General features: G+C 44.5%; 1 protein-coding gene across 15 annotated transcripts in view; it reads right to left on the bottom strand.

The window, feature by feature from the left end:
- The window catches only part of rimbp2b (RIMS binding protein 2b), a 72,054-nt gene that overhangs the window by 6,999 nt on the left and 49,807 nt on the right, over positions 1-15,248 (bottom strand). For 8 of the 15 annotated variants that reach the window (XM_015014357.1, XM_015014349.1, XM_015014348.1 and 5 more), the window contains 11 exons: positions 14,586-14,665; positions 13,844-13,953; positions 12,883-13,755; positions 9,800-9,951; positions 8,083-8,757; positions 7,759-7,908; positions 6,740-6,901; positions 4,672-5,451; positions 2,335-2,443; positions 1,724-1,849; positions 218-399 (listed from right to left, as the gene is read on the bottom strand). In XM_015014357.1, coding sequence (XP_014869843.1) covers positions 218-399; positions 1,724-1,849; positions 2,335-2,443; positions 4,672-5,451; positions 6,740-6,901; positions 7,759-7,908; positions 8,083-8,757; positions 9,800-9,951; positions 12,883-13,755; positions 13,844-13,953; positions 14,586-14,665 — 3,399 coding nt within the window. Of the gene's footprint in view, positions 1-217; positions 400-579; positions 1,850-2,334; positions 2,444-4,671; positions 5,452-6,739; positions 6,902-7,758; positions 7,909-8,082; positions 8,758-9,799; positions 9,952-12,882; positions 13,756-13,843; positions 13,954-14,585; positions 14,666-15,248 lie in introns of those variants that run through there. The other 7 variants (XM_015014362.1, XM_015014360.1, XM_015014363.1 and 4 more) reach the window with 4 other exon arrangements.

Below are 15,248 nucleotides of genomic sequence, written 5' to 3' on the forward strand. Positions count from 1 at the left end.
TTTTTTTTTTTTACCTTTGCCGAGGCAGATAATCAATCACCGATCTCCCAAAATTAAGGAAATCGGGGTCAATTCATCGTGCACTTATCTAATACTAAAACGCAAAAAACCATCTGATTTTCTCCGAAAACGTTGAAGCATTCAGCATAATCAAATAAATTTGATCATTTTCTATATCACACACAAACGACCGAGAAGCGGAGAATGAAGCCATTACCTTAATGATCTGGCCCTCCTTGAACGGCAGCTCCTCGTCGGCGGCGTCCGGGTTGGGAGACATGGACAGAGGGTCGTAGTCGAACAGAGCCACAAACACTCTGGTCAGGTCCTCCGATTCGGACTCCTCAAAATAATCCGGGGATTGGCGTCCCCGGCCGTGCCTGCGCCCGCCGTAGCCGTCTGAAACACAGAGGAGGCCTCTGCTGCTACTACCAGCCTTATACAGCCGCGCGGGCTGCAGAGGCAACGAGAGCAGAAGATATCTCTTTGTGGCTGACGGGGGGACCGGGTAATGAGACGTGTGAAGAAAGAGCCAGAGGTCGAATACCGTAATGAAGCTTTTATTCGTTTCCATTTGGAATAATTAAACCCCTTGTTGTGTTCAGACACTTACAGAAGACTACTTTCAAGACAAAAAAAAAAACACATCAAGGTTCTTAGTTCACACATCTTCGCTTGCTGGTGTGTCAGTAACCAAACCGCCACGAAGCACGCTTTACGGCACAAACACACAGGAGACGAGCGGTTTTTTCGGGTTGCAAGGGAATGACACATCAAGACACGAGTAACACTGTTCATTGCTGTTTCACTGCCTTCTCTCACAGAGGCTGATCGACATGCACGGCTTTTTTCCACTACACACAACAGAAGGAGCATTCCTGCGCCACATGCAGGCATAATGCAATGCATATAGGCCACGTCTAAAAGCAACATGCAGCAGAGGACAGGCGACGGGATGCGGCGTGCTCCGGTGGGAGGTAACAAATCAAATGCCCCCGGTGGTTCCTGGCAACGCAGATATCAGGGACAGTGAGGGGGAAGGGATGAACCTGATATCGGCTTCTTTCAAGCAGTTCATGGATCACCGTGTTAAATGTTTCAATGGCAGATTGGAAGTCTGACTAACTAAGTAACTTTGAAAACTGAGGGAGATGCCAAATGGTCTTTGTTTTAGATGGCAGCGGAGTTGATGAATGTACAATCGAGGGTTTGTCAAAGCAATTCATTCAGGAGTGCATCAGTTCATTCAATACCGGCTTTCCGTCTCACTGTTTTGTAAAAGGGGGGGCAAACAGGGTTGGGGAAGGTCATGCAAAATGAACACAAGAAGCTACCTGCTCCCCTATAAAGGTGGGGGGGGGACAAGGAAAAGGTGATGGCTGCTGTAGAGGGAAGGAGGAGGTACACTGTCTTATGGTGGAGAGTTGCTTTGATATGAAGGGTGAATGGGAAGAGTTGGTGTGTTAAGGGTTTGTGGGGATAACAGGTGCAGGGGCACAAACAGGAAAAGGGGTAGTCATTCCTCCAGCAAAGGGAAAAAAAAAGTGGCCAATCTTCCCCAGTCAGCTTTATTCAGCTAAGCTATGCTAGCACAGCAGCTAAGTGTCCTGCACAGAATAAAGGCCATCATGACATCACTGCTTGTTTCCATTTGGGGACTCTTGGCCTTTGCCTGGCAATGTTATGGTGATTTGCCATCTTGAGGAGAAGCTGCACCACATACCATATTGATCCTCTGAGGACAAAGACCGCCATATCCTGCGCCGAGCTACACTGCCATAGTAAACATCCTCCTTGACGGGTGAGAGGTTCCCCTCACTCCCCTCACTGTTACTGTCCATGGTGATCTCTACAGAAGACACCAATCACAACGTTACGATCAGAGATCCCCCACTCACACACTCCGCTCAGAACCACGACCCATTCACTCATGCTAAGACAGTATGATGACGAAGGTTTTCACTCTGGAGGCTACGGGTGTAAAACAGCAATGTTTGCATTGGGGGCAGATTGGGGTGGTCATGTAAACATGTTAACCCACAAAAAAAAAAAAAAAAAAGGAAAAAAATGGAAAAACAGGCATAGAGAGTGTGTCTGCGATAACCTCTCAGGCAAAACTGCATGTGAACATTTGGTGAATCCGGCTCATGAGGATGGACTTCTACAGGGCGCGCAAACACCCAACAAAAACAAAAAAGGGTCTATATGATTTTAAAGCTCTATGGGTGGAGATGCTCGGTTGGTAGGGAGGGAGAGGGGGGGCCACATGGTATAACTAGCACAAACATCAGTCGCCCTGCAGGGTGGAGATCCTTATGTGGTGACCTCACTAACCAATGGATGGGATGGGTCGTCGCTGCGGAGGGGTGCCGATGTGAACCGGCCTCCTCCCTGAGTGGTCCAGGCGATCGGGGCTTCCGTGTGATGGCGAGTTCCCAATAATCTTAGGACACAAAAAAAAAGAAGAAGAAAGAAATAAGGTATCCGAAATGTAAACCTTCAACAATATCAAGACAATAAAACATTAAAAAATAACAAAAATATAATTCCACAATCTTTCAAAAAAACAACAAAAAAAAAAACTGAAAAACCATAAGAGCAAATGATATGTCTTCCATTTGTCCTTAGGGAGGCAAAAATAATAATAAAATGACAAAGAAATCCATTAACCCAACATCAAAACAATTAAAGCAAGCAAACCCCAAACACAAGGATGTGGACTTCAGATTCAGTTCAGGCTAAATGTGAAGCTAAAGACCATTAATTTGGTTTGTTTTGTTCTGTGCATGTCAGCTTCTCCATGAGAAAATTAAGCAAATGACTGCAAAAAAAACAAACAAACAAAAAACAGGTTGGACTAATACAGATGAGAGAAATAAAAGTGACACTGACTGGCAAATGAAGAAAGACGTTGTAGGCCAGCAGCCAGATTCTATCGGTGGCTGCTGGCCGTCACAAAAAGCACAACATGTGATGCATGAAGAAGTTATGAGGATTGTTTTTGCTTAACTGAACAAAGTAAAAGACACAAGCAAGAGGTAGAGATGCACCGACAAATTGGCGAGCAATTGGAATTGAGTAATTTACAGCTTGACCAGCCCTGACCGGTGATCGGAGGTTCGGAAAGTCAAACGTCCCACCGTTTCCCAATCGTGAACACACCATATCCGAGCACAACAGTTAACACTGGGTAGGGTCAGCCATGTTTTAGTGTCAGAGGATGAACAGAGATGCAAGAATGTATCTAAAAGGAAACTAGCATTTGTGCAAAAATATCAAGGATTTGCGGTAATTTCTGGCCAAGACAGAGAGAGCAACACTTTAAGATAACAGGAAGCCACGAAAGTGACTCTCCCCCCCCCCTTTTGATCTTTTAACTTCTGCAAAGGAACAATCATTTCTGATGTACAGGTAGCAGTGTTGACAATACTCAAGCACCTGTTTGAGTAATGCTAACAAGCTAACCGTGTTATTAGCTGACGTCGGGTGTTAGACACGGTTCGAAATGTAAACTCCATGATCTTTTGTCTTGGTTTTGCAACAACTGCTCCTGTGAAATTGGAGTCCTGATAGACAGTAACCAGTAAATGACTGCACACACAAACTAATCATCTCAGTGTCGCTCCCATGTCTTCTTTAAATATGCAACGGCTCTCAAAAATGCACGCAATCCTGTTACGATGCTGGGTTTTTGTGAGTCTCAATGAATTTATGATAAATAAATTAAAAACTTTTTCCACAAGTGACATCTACCTGTACAATTCAACTGAGATTAAACTCATGACAGATGATAAAAAATAAAAAGGGAAACTTTACAAATGAAGAAATGCTGCATCCTAGTTGGGTAACAAACTGATGCTTTGATTCATTTTTTCGAGTTAAATTAAATGACCCCTAACCTTTGATACAACTTATTTCCTACCATTAAATTTGTTTTTCCACTTGAAATATACAGTACAGTAGATATGTCACGTGGAAAGGTGAGATGGAATTCTTAATAAAATTGTCTTTTTTTTAATCACAAAATGCTACCGTTGTAACAAGGGTGTATACAGTTTACAAAAAACCAGAGAAAGAATTGGTTGTAAAATTCTGACTGGTGCATCTCTAGCAAGAGATGATTTTTATGGACTGACCATTAAATCCTGCAGGAAGCATAAACCTTGACTTAGCCTCTCCCCCCCCTACATGTAGCAATGAAGGGCAAGAGATGCTGACATAAAACTCCAAACAAAGGATGGCTGCAGCTCTCGTGAGAGGGACGAAAACAGCAACATATGAAGGCGGCAGCTGGCAGAGAGAAGGCACAGGCAAGCAAGAAAAGGCATGAGCAGCACGTCCCCCGTGCACTGCACAGAGACCTTCCTTCAAATGGAGCCTTTTCCCGCAAAGACATGAGGAATCAAAACCTAAAATGGCCTTTAGGTAATTAAAAAAAACGCTACTCCAAAAGCAGCTGACAATCTGAATACAAACAAAGTAATTCACACAAAACAGGAACTCAAATAAGACCAACCATGAAACATGACATCTCGTCCAGAAATCAAAAACAAAAAGGCAAACGAAAAAGAAAAAGGGGGAGAGCTTACATAAAAGAAAAAAAAAAGAAAAAAGAAAAGAAAGGTTGCAGCTTGCTGATAGAAAATACAGCAGAAATTCTGATTCACACACCAGCGGCTGGTCCCGGTTGAGCCTGGACAGAGACTGGGTCCTAGCCTCCCTGTGGGGGCTGTAATAGACCCTGTCCAGCTCGTTCAGCCTGCCCTCGCTCAGGGCTCCTTCCCTGGAGTAGTTTCGTGGCCCGACCTCCCGACCAGACCCCACGTGCTGCCTGTTCCTAAAGTCGCCCGTGTGTACCGATTTGGCGGCAGTCACCGGGGCATCAGAGAACTCCTCCTCTACGCTGCACTGACGGGTCAGAGTTCGCTTACGGCCCATGGCCAGGGCCCGCCTCTCTACCGGGCCCTCACAGTGAATGATGCGCACAGGCCCCCGGATGGGGCTCCCGTGGGCATAATACCCTCGGTGGCCCCGTCCCAGGGACCCCTCTTCCTCGCTGCCGCAGTCCAAGCCGCTGTCGGGGCTCTTGGTGTTCTGCCGGCTGGGTCGTCCGTAGCTGCGGTCGTCGGCGCCGTAGCCGTAGCGGCTGTCGGAGAAGCGAGGGGAGGAGCGCTGGCGCTGCAGACGGCTGTTCTTGCCCGGGGTGAGGTGGTCGCGTGCGTGGTGGCTCTCCTGGGGGTACATCCTCCGCTGGGTGTGCGGCGTTCCCGGCCGCCTGCCCTCCTCGAAGCTCAGATGCTGGCCCATGCTGTCCAGGCTGTCCGACTCCTCCTCGGCCACCTCCGGGATGCTGTGGAGACGCTTGCTGCGGAGCGACCTCTGCTTCACCACCTCCCTCTGGAGATCCCAACAGTCTCTCTCTTCAGCTAAGTCCTGACGCTTGTAATATGCCTACGTCACGACCAGGTGGTAACGTTCCACGATTTTATAGTTCATTCAGGGTTTCAATCCGAAAGGTTCAGTTTATTTATTACATTATTTTTTTTTTTTTTCGATGGGGTGGGGGAAGTTTGAAAGTTTTTCGAAGGTTTTAGAACAGGCAGGAAACAACATAGTATGTGAATAGAACAAATGGGGGGAAAAAGACAAAATAAAGACAGAATTAGTTATTTGTGGCAATGTAGAAACACATGCAGTCTCATTCCGTGAAGAGGAAATGGCATGCTCTGGACAGGAATCTGTGGAGACTCAAAGATGGAGCAACGTCTCAAAAGAAGAACCCGGACATGGACAATGTGAAACGTTAGAAAGAAGCTAGGACCACGGATCAGAAACAAACGAGAAGATGGATGTGGCTACGAAATGAAATACACAAATATTTTCGAGATGAAGAATATTCATCTCATTTATCTGCAGCTAGTCCTGGAACAATATTTGAAGAGAAACTCTAAAATAAAGGTATTTAACGAGGATGAACGAAAGGACAAAACTTAATTGCAGATTAGGACGGCAGGATGAGACACAGCACTGGAGCTCTAACTGGAAAAGAAACCAAACTCGAATATTTTTGAGTTCCCACAGCAGTAAAAGGTAAATACTGCTCAGCCTAAAGCATTCAGTTCCTGAAGCGACTCTGACTCTCATGGCTTAATGTTGTTATCATGATGCATCCACACACTCGCAGACTGAACGAAGAGACGGGATCGTCAACAACGGACACACTGAGGTCAGACATCCAGACACGATGGACGCAAACAAAAGTGACAATTTCCATTTAAGTAATCACTTAAATGAGATTCCCGTATGCGCTCGATATGCCATGACCGTGATACAGTTCAGTACATTATAGTTTGCACTGGTGTTTCATACTTTAGCATTTCAACTTTACTACTTTCAGAGCCTCCTGGGTGCATCACCAACAGCTCCGAGGGGCGTTGCAAACCATGAAAAGCTTGTGCTTTTAGTTTACGCTCCTCTACTTCTCACATGCATGTTTTGTTTTCCACTCATGTTTGCAAAGCCATCTCCATGAGATCAGCCTGGGATGAATAAAGCAGCAGGACAGGGGAGAGAAGGCGTGTAGCCGCAGGCTGGGCTGATTCTAGGCATGAAGAAAGAGGACAGCCGGGCCAAGTCACTGACTGCACTGATGCAACGTAGGTGATGGATCCACAGCTCCCTAAAAACACTGTCCTTCATTCAGCGTCTGACAACGGCAGGTGTGCAGTCAAATGTGTACCTTAAGGGTGCTGTGGGAGTTGATGCTGCGCCTGCGACCCTCCTCCAGCTGCATCTCGGAGTAGAGATCCTCCTCGTCCTCCTCCATGATGTCCGACAGGTCAGAGCCCCGGCTGCTCTCGGTGTGGTACTCCTCGCTTTGGCTGTAGTGATGATGGTGGTGCTAGATAAACCAAAAAATAAATAAATAAATAAATAAAGGAGGAAGGCGAAAAACTTTTACTTTCAGTGGCATACAAATATTTGACACATTGTAAGAAGTATGTGCTGAAATTTCACTTTTTGAGCCTTAAAGCTTTTTTTGATTTTTCATTTTCACTTTAAATGGATTTTGCAACACAGCATTAAAGTTGATTAAAGAAAAACTCTAAAGAAATGATAAAAAAAAATTTGCATAAATAAAACTGGCGATCTATCCTTTACATCCAAATAGAATGTGTTTGACAATTTTTTTTTTTTTGACATAAAAGTTATTATTTTCATTATTAACCAGTTGGATGTAAGTCTAGATGTGATGTCACAATAGTTAAGTCAAGTTTGTTTACACAGCACATTTCAGCAACAAAGCAGTTCTTAACACCATAAAAACATAAGAGTAAGTAATTATGAAGTAAGCAATAAACATTAGTCTATTGTCAAATGCCATCGTCCATATCATCAAGCAAATCTAAACCAAATATATTGATCAATGTTCCAGTTTTTTATGAGTCAAAGACAACAGGTGTTTAGATGAACTCAGTGTTTTGGAGGTTTCTGGAAGTTTGTTCCAGATAACTGAAGCATAAAAATCCAACTAAAACCTTGTGATTTATTAAAAAAAAAAAGAAATGCACTGAGAAATCAGCTGACTGTATTTGAGATCGTTTCGCATTTTATGTGTTGCGACTTTTCTACTTTTAGTTTCACATTTTTAATGAAAAGTAAACAAAACCTTCGGGGAATCAGTCAGAGACGAGTCACCAAACGAGCCTCCTGCAGAGAAGAGACGGGTGGGCAAAGCTTTGAATTTCTGACAGGTACCTGTCGGCCCAACTCCGAGCCTCTGAGGAACTCATCGACTGAGGCTCCTCTTCGTCTTGCGTGCGGAGAGTCGTAGCCGTCCTCTTCCTCGTCTGAGTTGAGTGAATGCAGGGCGTTGCCTCGGTCGCTGAAGATGTTGCGCTTCTCGACCTGTCAATAGCACCGTTGCACTATCAGAATTTAAAGAGGAGAGCTGATAGAGAAAATATGTACGGTCACATCTTTAAATAGTGTCCTATGTTTTTATATTGCATTTGAACATATGTGAAGGACTTCTAATTAAATCTCCATGAGACATTCGGCTCTGCGGAGCCAACCACGCACCCGGTTACCCTCAGCAAACGCTCTCTGAGCAGCTTCCCTGGCCATGGCCTTGGCGATGGTGTTGGGTATAGGGACTCCCTGAGGCTGTGGCAGGATCCTCTGAGGAGAGGGGGATCGCCGCGGCGGGAAGTGCGGAGGCTCCAAGTTGGCTCCGTGCATGGGCGGCAGCGGAGAGGGGGCGCGCTCCCACGGCTGGGCCAGCCGCAGGCCCACCTCGTGCTCTTTGGTTTCTGGCTCTCTGGCACTTATTAACGGTTTCGACTTGGGTATGGAGTGGCGCTGAAAGTGGAGCTGAGGATGAGGAGGAGGAGGGTGACAGACGGGCTGTAAGTGCGGCTGCGCGTGGGGCAGTGTGTGGGGCTGAGCCCGGGGCAGGGGCTGCACCTGGGGCTGGGGGTGGTTGGGGGGGTACGTCGATGGATAAGGAGGATGGGTCTGGGAGTGAACCGGATGAGGCTGCGGCACCGGATGGGGCATCGAAGGGGGAGGTGCAGTGACTCTGTGGGAGAGGCGCGGAGAGCCCAGGAGGTTGTGTGGGATCATGGCCACGGGGGAATCCTGGGACTCTCCTTGGGTTGATAACGTCCTTACGATTACTTCTCTGGCCTCCAGGCCTTGAATCCTGTTCAAATCCACGCTCACAAAGTCGGCTGTGGGGTACAAGACCTCTGCTATCTGCATGTGAAAGGAAGAGTTTTTACACATGTTGCAGCTTTCAAAGGACACATTTCTAGTAGATAATTAAAGATTCATATATAAAAAAAAATTGAATCATGCATGACTGATTTATCAGCGTCACTGAGAACATTTAACCAACGCCAAATTGTAAATCCTTCGATATCTGAGAACTTCTAATCCTGTTCTATTCTCAGGCTTTATAAAACTTAACTCCGTGAACTTCAGTCTTTCTTACATCTTTTCCAGCTAAATCAAGAGAGATCGCTTTACAGCAAGCGTAATGCATGGGAAGGAATGAAGTCCACAGGATATTTTTTTACCAAAAAAAAAAGAAAACAGTAAACTTGTTGAGAGCAGTTGTTGAAAGTTCAAGTAGAAGTTATCTTTCATGCAACAGAAGGTTTCCTACACAGTCAGGAAAAGTCTACGAAGGTATAAAATGTGATTCTGGTTTTATGGCAGGTCTGAATATCTACAGAAAGTAGAATATGGACAAACATTTCCAGAGCTCTTTTCCTTTCTTTCAACCATCCATGATTTCTGCAGGTTTTATAATGATGGTTAATTCTTAGAATTTGGACATAAAACAGGTAACCAGGACAAAGGGTATCTGCAGAAATTGAATTGAATTTTACATTTGTTTCTGTTTTCTGGATCTTTCTCTCTCTCTCGGTAAGTTAAAGCACATTATTCAGTTAATAAGCATATGTAATTCATGGACTTTCATCTTCCAGCATCGTAGATTGCACTAAATTATCCTCCTAGTTATCAGACAAGTGTGCAGAAATGGCAAACCAGTAACTGTCAAGGGGATAATAATAAGCACAGCAGGGACTGATGGAGACGGTTCTGTGGATTCATATCTTTTTTTTTCTTTTTTTTTTTTATTCTGGTCCCAAGAGACCGGGTTATCAACATTTCAGTCATTCCTCCAGGAGATGGCAACAGAGCTCTACCCACAGTTGGAGCCCTTGAGGAAGCTACAGCAACTCAGCCTCTACGACCTGCACTATAGACTAACGGGGAAAAAAAAAGGTACCTTTTGTCCCTTTGTGCAAACAGCATAGCCAATTACACTAGCCCCATTAGAGGTTCCTGAAGGTGTCAGGGGAGGCGGCTTCCATCTGACCTGGAGGACCCCTGGAGTCTGGCCACACTGGACCTGTACCTCCTGGGGAGGGAGAGGAGGCCCTGAGGAGGACGACACACACACACATACACACGCACACACTGGTTAAAGGTCAACAGTCTCTGAAGAGATTTGGGTCAATTTGATCAAACCCGATGCAAACTAATTCAATCGTTACATATTTTGCTCTTACTTCTAAATAGAATATTACGAATGACGTGTCTGAAATAATTACAACCAAAAACTACTTTGCAGGATATTCTCGTATCTATGCCAATGCATACCTTATAAAAAGCCGATGTAAAAATTTAGGGTTTTGTTGTGTATGTTTTTACCATAGTTGTATACTTCAACTGTAGCTGTTACATACAAAAAATTAAAAAAACAAGGTAGCGAGGATTCAACCGTGATTTCTTTGGAAAACGATATCTCGCCGCCAGAGTTTGCTGACAATTTTCAAAGAGAAACACAGTTAGCAATTTCTGCAATCTGTCAGCGCTGGCTGCATTCTAAATAACGCACCATCTGTGCAGTGCTGCTGCTCACCTGGAGTGGAAGTGAGCAGCGGCAGTCGTGGAGAAGCATCACCATGCATCAATGTGCAGCTGTGAGAGTCTGCAGGATGGGACTGACAGCCCAACATCCACACATTCTCATTGCGTTTCTGCTTTTTCCCGCCAGCAGACAACGCAGACGTGGAACAGGGGAAGAGCGACTGCTTGGAGATTCAATTTTCTCCCGTCATTTTCACGCCGCCGATATCATAAACAACGAGGTCCTCTGCTAAACTGAAATGAGAGTTTAAATAAATACGTCCCTCCAGCCACTTTCATTAACTCTGGAAACCAGCGGGCACACAGTTGCTTCCCTTTCAGGCAATGAATTGCAGCTCCGGGTGACTAATATCGACAAAAATGTTGTATCGCTAAGCACTAATGAAGTGGCTTGTTTGAAAAACACATGCTGGGCGAAAAAGCTTAATATAGGGCTTCGAGAGATTATCTTTCATATTGACAACAGCTCTCCGCCGCCCGTCCTCACGCTATTTCAGGTGGCTTTAATTAACACGTCCGATAGATAGATCCGTTAATGAACTCTCAGCATGTAGCTGCATCAGCTGCCAGCACAAATATCAGCTCCAACTTCCAGCCTGGACTTATATCCGTCCTACTGTCTTGTGTTTACAAATGAGCTGACCTCCTGCTCGCCTCGAGAAGTGACTCGCAGCAACGCATCTGAGCGATTATGCTGAATTTAAACGTTGCGGTCGCAAAGAAGAAACTTCCTATTGAGTTCCCCCTCAAAATCTTTGCCACAGCCAGACAGCTGGTGACAGAAATGCAGCGAAAAGTCCTGTGGTGGAAAAGTCTGAGAGGTCTAAGCCTACTGTGAGAAAGTCCTGTTTTCCATGCCGTCCAGTTATGTCCTCTGAAGCCTTCTGATTAGATTATTCTGCGTGCATTGATATCTCAGTAAGTAATTGCAGACGAAGATGCGTAAAAAGCCTTAAAATAAATTCATCCTTTATTGCACTAGCAAAATCTCACGCTGAAGATTTTACAATAATCTAGCCTTGATTTTGGTACATATTTAGTAGCAAGTAGCATACCCATGCTAAGAAATAATTGTTTTTTTAATAAAATAGTAGTACATTGTTGAGGCCCATAATAATTCATTTAAACTAATAAGAGTTAAGCCACGTTTTAAAATGTTAATTTAACTTGCTTTAATTTCTAATTGCTAATCCATGCCATTCTTTTCCCTGAGATATAAATACAATGTAATAGAGAGGCTGTTACAACAGACGACGACCCGTAGTTGTCTCGCCACCACACACAGCGAGCAGGGAAGTAAAAAAAAAAAAAACATTTTGGAGAGCTCGCTTCTCGATAAGCAAGACTCAAGACTCTAACACCTGAACTGTCTGAGTTCAGGTGTTAGAACTGATCATTTTTTGTAAATCTGTAGAATCTGCAGTGCTGCTGTTGTATTGAAATTATGTAACACAATCATTGCACATAAGACGCATTTATTAAGCTGGTTCTAAACACTAATTAATGGTAGTGAAGAGTAATTGAAGCAATTTGGGACTATAAAGCTAGAGGACTGTTTTAGGTTGAGCCTTAAAAGAGACCCAGCTGGAGCCAGAAAGGGTCTTCAAGTTAGTTTTACATTTGAATGGCACCTAATTATAAGTATTTAATGTAGGGGAAATAAGTCTGCTTTCATTACTGATTCGAAGTGGCATGCACGTTTAAAGGGGCAGCATTGTTACAACTACACTGTGCCATTTTATAGCACAAGCAACTATGTGTCCTTTAGTTGTTATAAAATATGCTCTATATATCAAATATGACTTCGTAGAAATTTGATTTCATAATTTAATACACTGAAATTGGGTCTCTGTCTCTTTAAAAACTCCTGCTCTTTCTGAAATTCTGCAGTCAGGAAGTCATCACAAGACCACACCTCTATTGACCCTTTAACAAGTCCTGCACTGAGAAGCAGCTCGTATAATGAGCTCAGTAGACGCACAGTTCCACCAGGTGTTTGCTAATTGCTGCTGCTAGTCTGAAGGAGCTGATTGGAAGGAGTCGCGGGAGAGGGCTGCTCTGCATGGAAGAAGCTCCGTAGCTTGGAAACTGCAGATCCAAGGAGGAGTTTCGCCCCTCAAAGGCGGGGCTAGGTCCAACCAGGTGTTTTGGGCAGCCGAATGATTGCCAAGGGAGATTAGCATGCATGAAAGCATCGAAGCAACACTCCACACCCTGTGCCCTGTTTTTGATCAGGGCGTAGCATTATCTACCATGATGTAAAGCTAAAAAAAATTGACTTTACATAACATGGACTTTAAAGCAATATGGTAATGATATTGTTGTACTGAGATATTGTTGACTGGCATTGCTGGTTGCCAGTCAACCAGCAATGCCTTTTCTGCAACCAGGAGTCCATGTCATTATCAGAGCACGTTTAGCTATGTGTCAGAGACTGACCTGCAGGCTGAGTGCAGAACTCCACAGAGATTTCCCTCTTCTCCCGCTGATCACCTGGAAGCTGCCAAGGCACCTGATGTGGCTGTGCGACAACCTTCACCTTGTAAACCGTCATGGACTTCAAGTTGAAAAACTTGTACCTGTAGCCCCCAGCCTTGACCATGTCATACTCTGCACCGTTGAGGAAGATAGTGTGACTGTAGTTGCTGTTGCTGGGCATCCAAGACAGCTCGGCGGAGCTCTGAGTGATGCCGTCCACCCGCAGGTAGTATGGTGCCACCACTACATCCTTCCCCACAAGAAGGGAGCAGCGGAGTTCGTCTGACGGGCCCCGGTCTGTGATGCTCTGCACGGAAATGCGGTACGTGTTGGTGGCAAGGTTGAGCTTTTCGATTAGAGACTTTGTCCTGCCCCCGTAGGGGACACTCATCCGGACCTCTTTGTCAACCAGTACATTGTAGCCACTGATTGAGCCCCATCCCGGGGGCAGCACAGGAGGATCCCAGCCAATAATCACACTCTTGGCTAGTTGTTTGATCAGGTTGATGCGGCGGGGGTAAGGCACAATGTCTTCACCGACCTCATCAATACTGACGTCCAGGGTTCCGGTCCCGTTGCTGGAGGAGCCCAGGAGGTCCATGCCCAAGCTGCTGGTGCTTAGACAGTCTAGCTTACTGTCAGAGAGCAGGCTGCTTATGCTCGGTCTCGTTCCGGTGCCGCTCGAATGGCGCGGAGGCCCCAGGCTACTGTGGTTGAGGTAGCCCGGTTCTTTAACCGTGGTGTTCCTGTGTTGGGCAGAGGGCGTGTCGTCATCTTGGACAAATTCCACAAAATTTGATGGGACAAGCCCCCGCTGTCCATCCAGCAGCTCTCCTGAAAAAATAAAAAAGAATAATAAATGGTCATACAGATGTGTGGCAAAGTAATAGAAAAGACTAAAACATTTCATTGAGTGTTAAACCTTCGTAAAAGCCATCCTCATCCATTGTTCCATAAACATAGAGGTACTTCCCGGCCACCAGGGGGAGCTCTGCTTCGGGATGCTCATTAGGCCCGTCATAAGGATTATAACTAGAATATTAAACATAAATAATAGAACAAAACAAATTAGACAGATTTTTTAATACATATTTAACCCTTGGTTTGCTTTATAACCAGGCACAAGATTATGACCAGCATGGATGCTCTGACTGGTCTGGTCTGTGCATCAACAAGCCTTTATCACTCATCCTTCCATGGAGCACTTGGGATAGACTGACCACTGCAGACTAGGCATACCTCACAAGACCTGCAGATGTCCAAATACTCTCCATCAGGCATCCTTAATGTATTGCCTTCAACACAAACTTGGAGGATAAAATATTCGCATTGTGTCCAATAGACCCCACCAACAAACAGGTGCCATGATCCAATACATAATCAGTGTTATTTACTTCACCTCTTGATGGTCATAATGTTCTGCCTGATTTGTGTATATAATCATTTTTTAAAATGAGTAACTCTCTTTAGGATTTCCAGAAAATATATTTTCTGCAAATATTCTCAGGTCATCCATGATTCAGAGTTTACTATAAGCATTTTCTATGAGGCGTCCCAACATTTGCTTCCTCTTTTAAGATTCTGAGAGTTTAGGAAGCAAAAATAAATAATTATGTGGCTGAGCTGTAAAAGGCTGGTGAAACGTCGTCTGCTATGTTACCTACCTATATCTGGCAACACACAGACGGACCTTCCCTGTGAAACGTGGTTTGGACCTGGTGGTTGAGCTCAGCTCTTTGTCCATCTGAAGAAGCATCACAGACAAAATAATCATGATTCCTGCTCTCCTTCACTTCACATCCAGAAAACCAGAAAAACACATTCTGAGAAAATTACAGGTTATGTAATTGGTGACAATATGATAGCAGGTGTAAGAGTTTGTATTGAAGTAAAGTTTCAGACAGAGAAGAAGTAAAAAAAATATACCCTAATGGATCCATGGTGTGTGGATATTTATACTCTTTTCTTTGTCAGTAACACATATTACTACACAGCACTTACGGATAACAGGGAAATGTCTGGAAAATAAAAGTATTGATACACTAACAAATCCGCTGGTGGCCAGACTTAGCAGCGTTTACACTTGATTTGCTCTGAAAGGAGGTTGTTATGTCACTGATCAGGTTTTTCTAACAGGATGCGCTGACAGGATTTGCCTCCGAAGAGATTTTCAGTAAGCAACGGCGGTAAATATTTATAAATAAAAGAAGACAAAAGAATTTGAGGTGTTCGAAACCTCAAGAAAAGGAAGTATTTACTGTGTCGGCATGTTGGCTGTTGAAATGAAATTTGAAATGAAATGAAATTTTATTCGAACATGATACAAA

Source organism: Poecilia latipinna, unplaced genomic scaffold, assembly GCF_001443285.1.
Source record: "Poecilia latipinna isolate Pla-1442-1.1 unplaced genomic scaffold, P_latipinna-1.0 Scaffold1809, whole genome shotgun sequence".
NCBI classification, from domain to species: domain Eukaryota; kingdom Metazoa; phylum Chordata; class Actinopteri; order Cyprinodontiformes; family Poeciliidae; genus Poecilia; species Poecilia latipinna.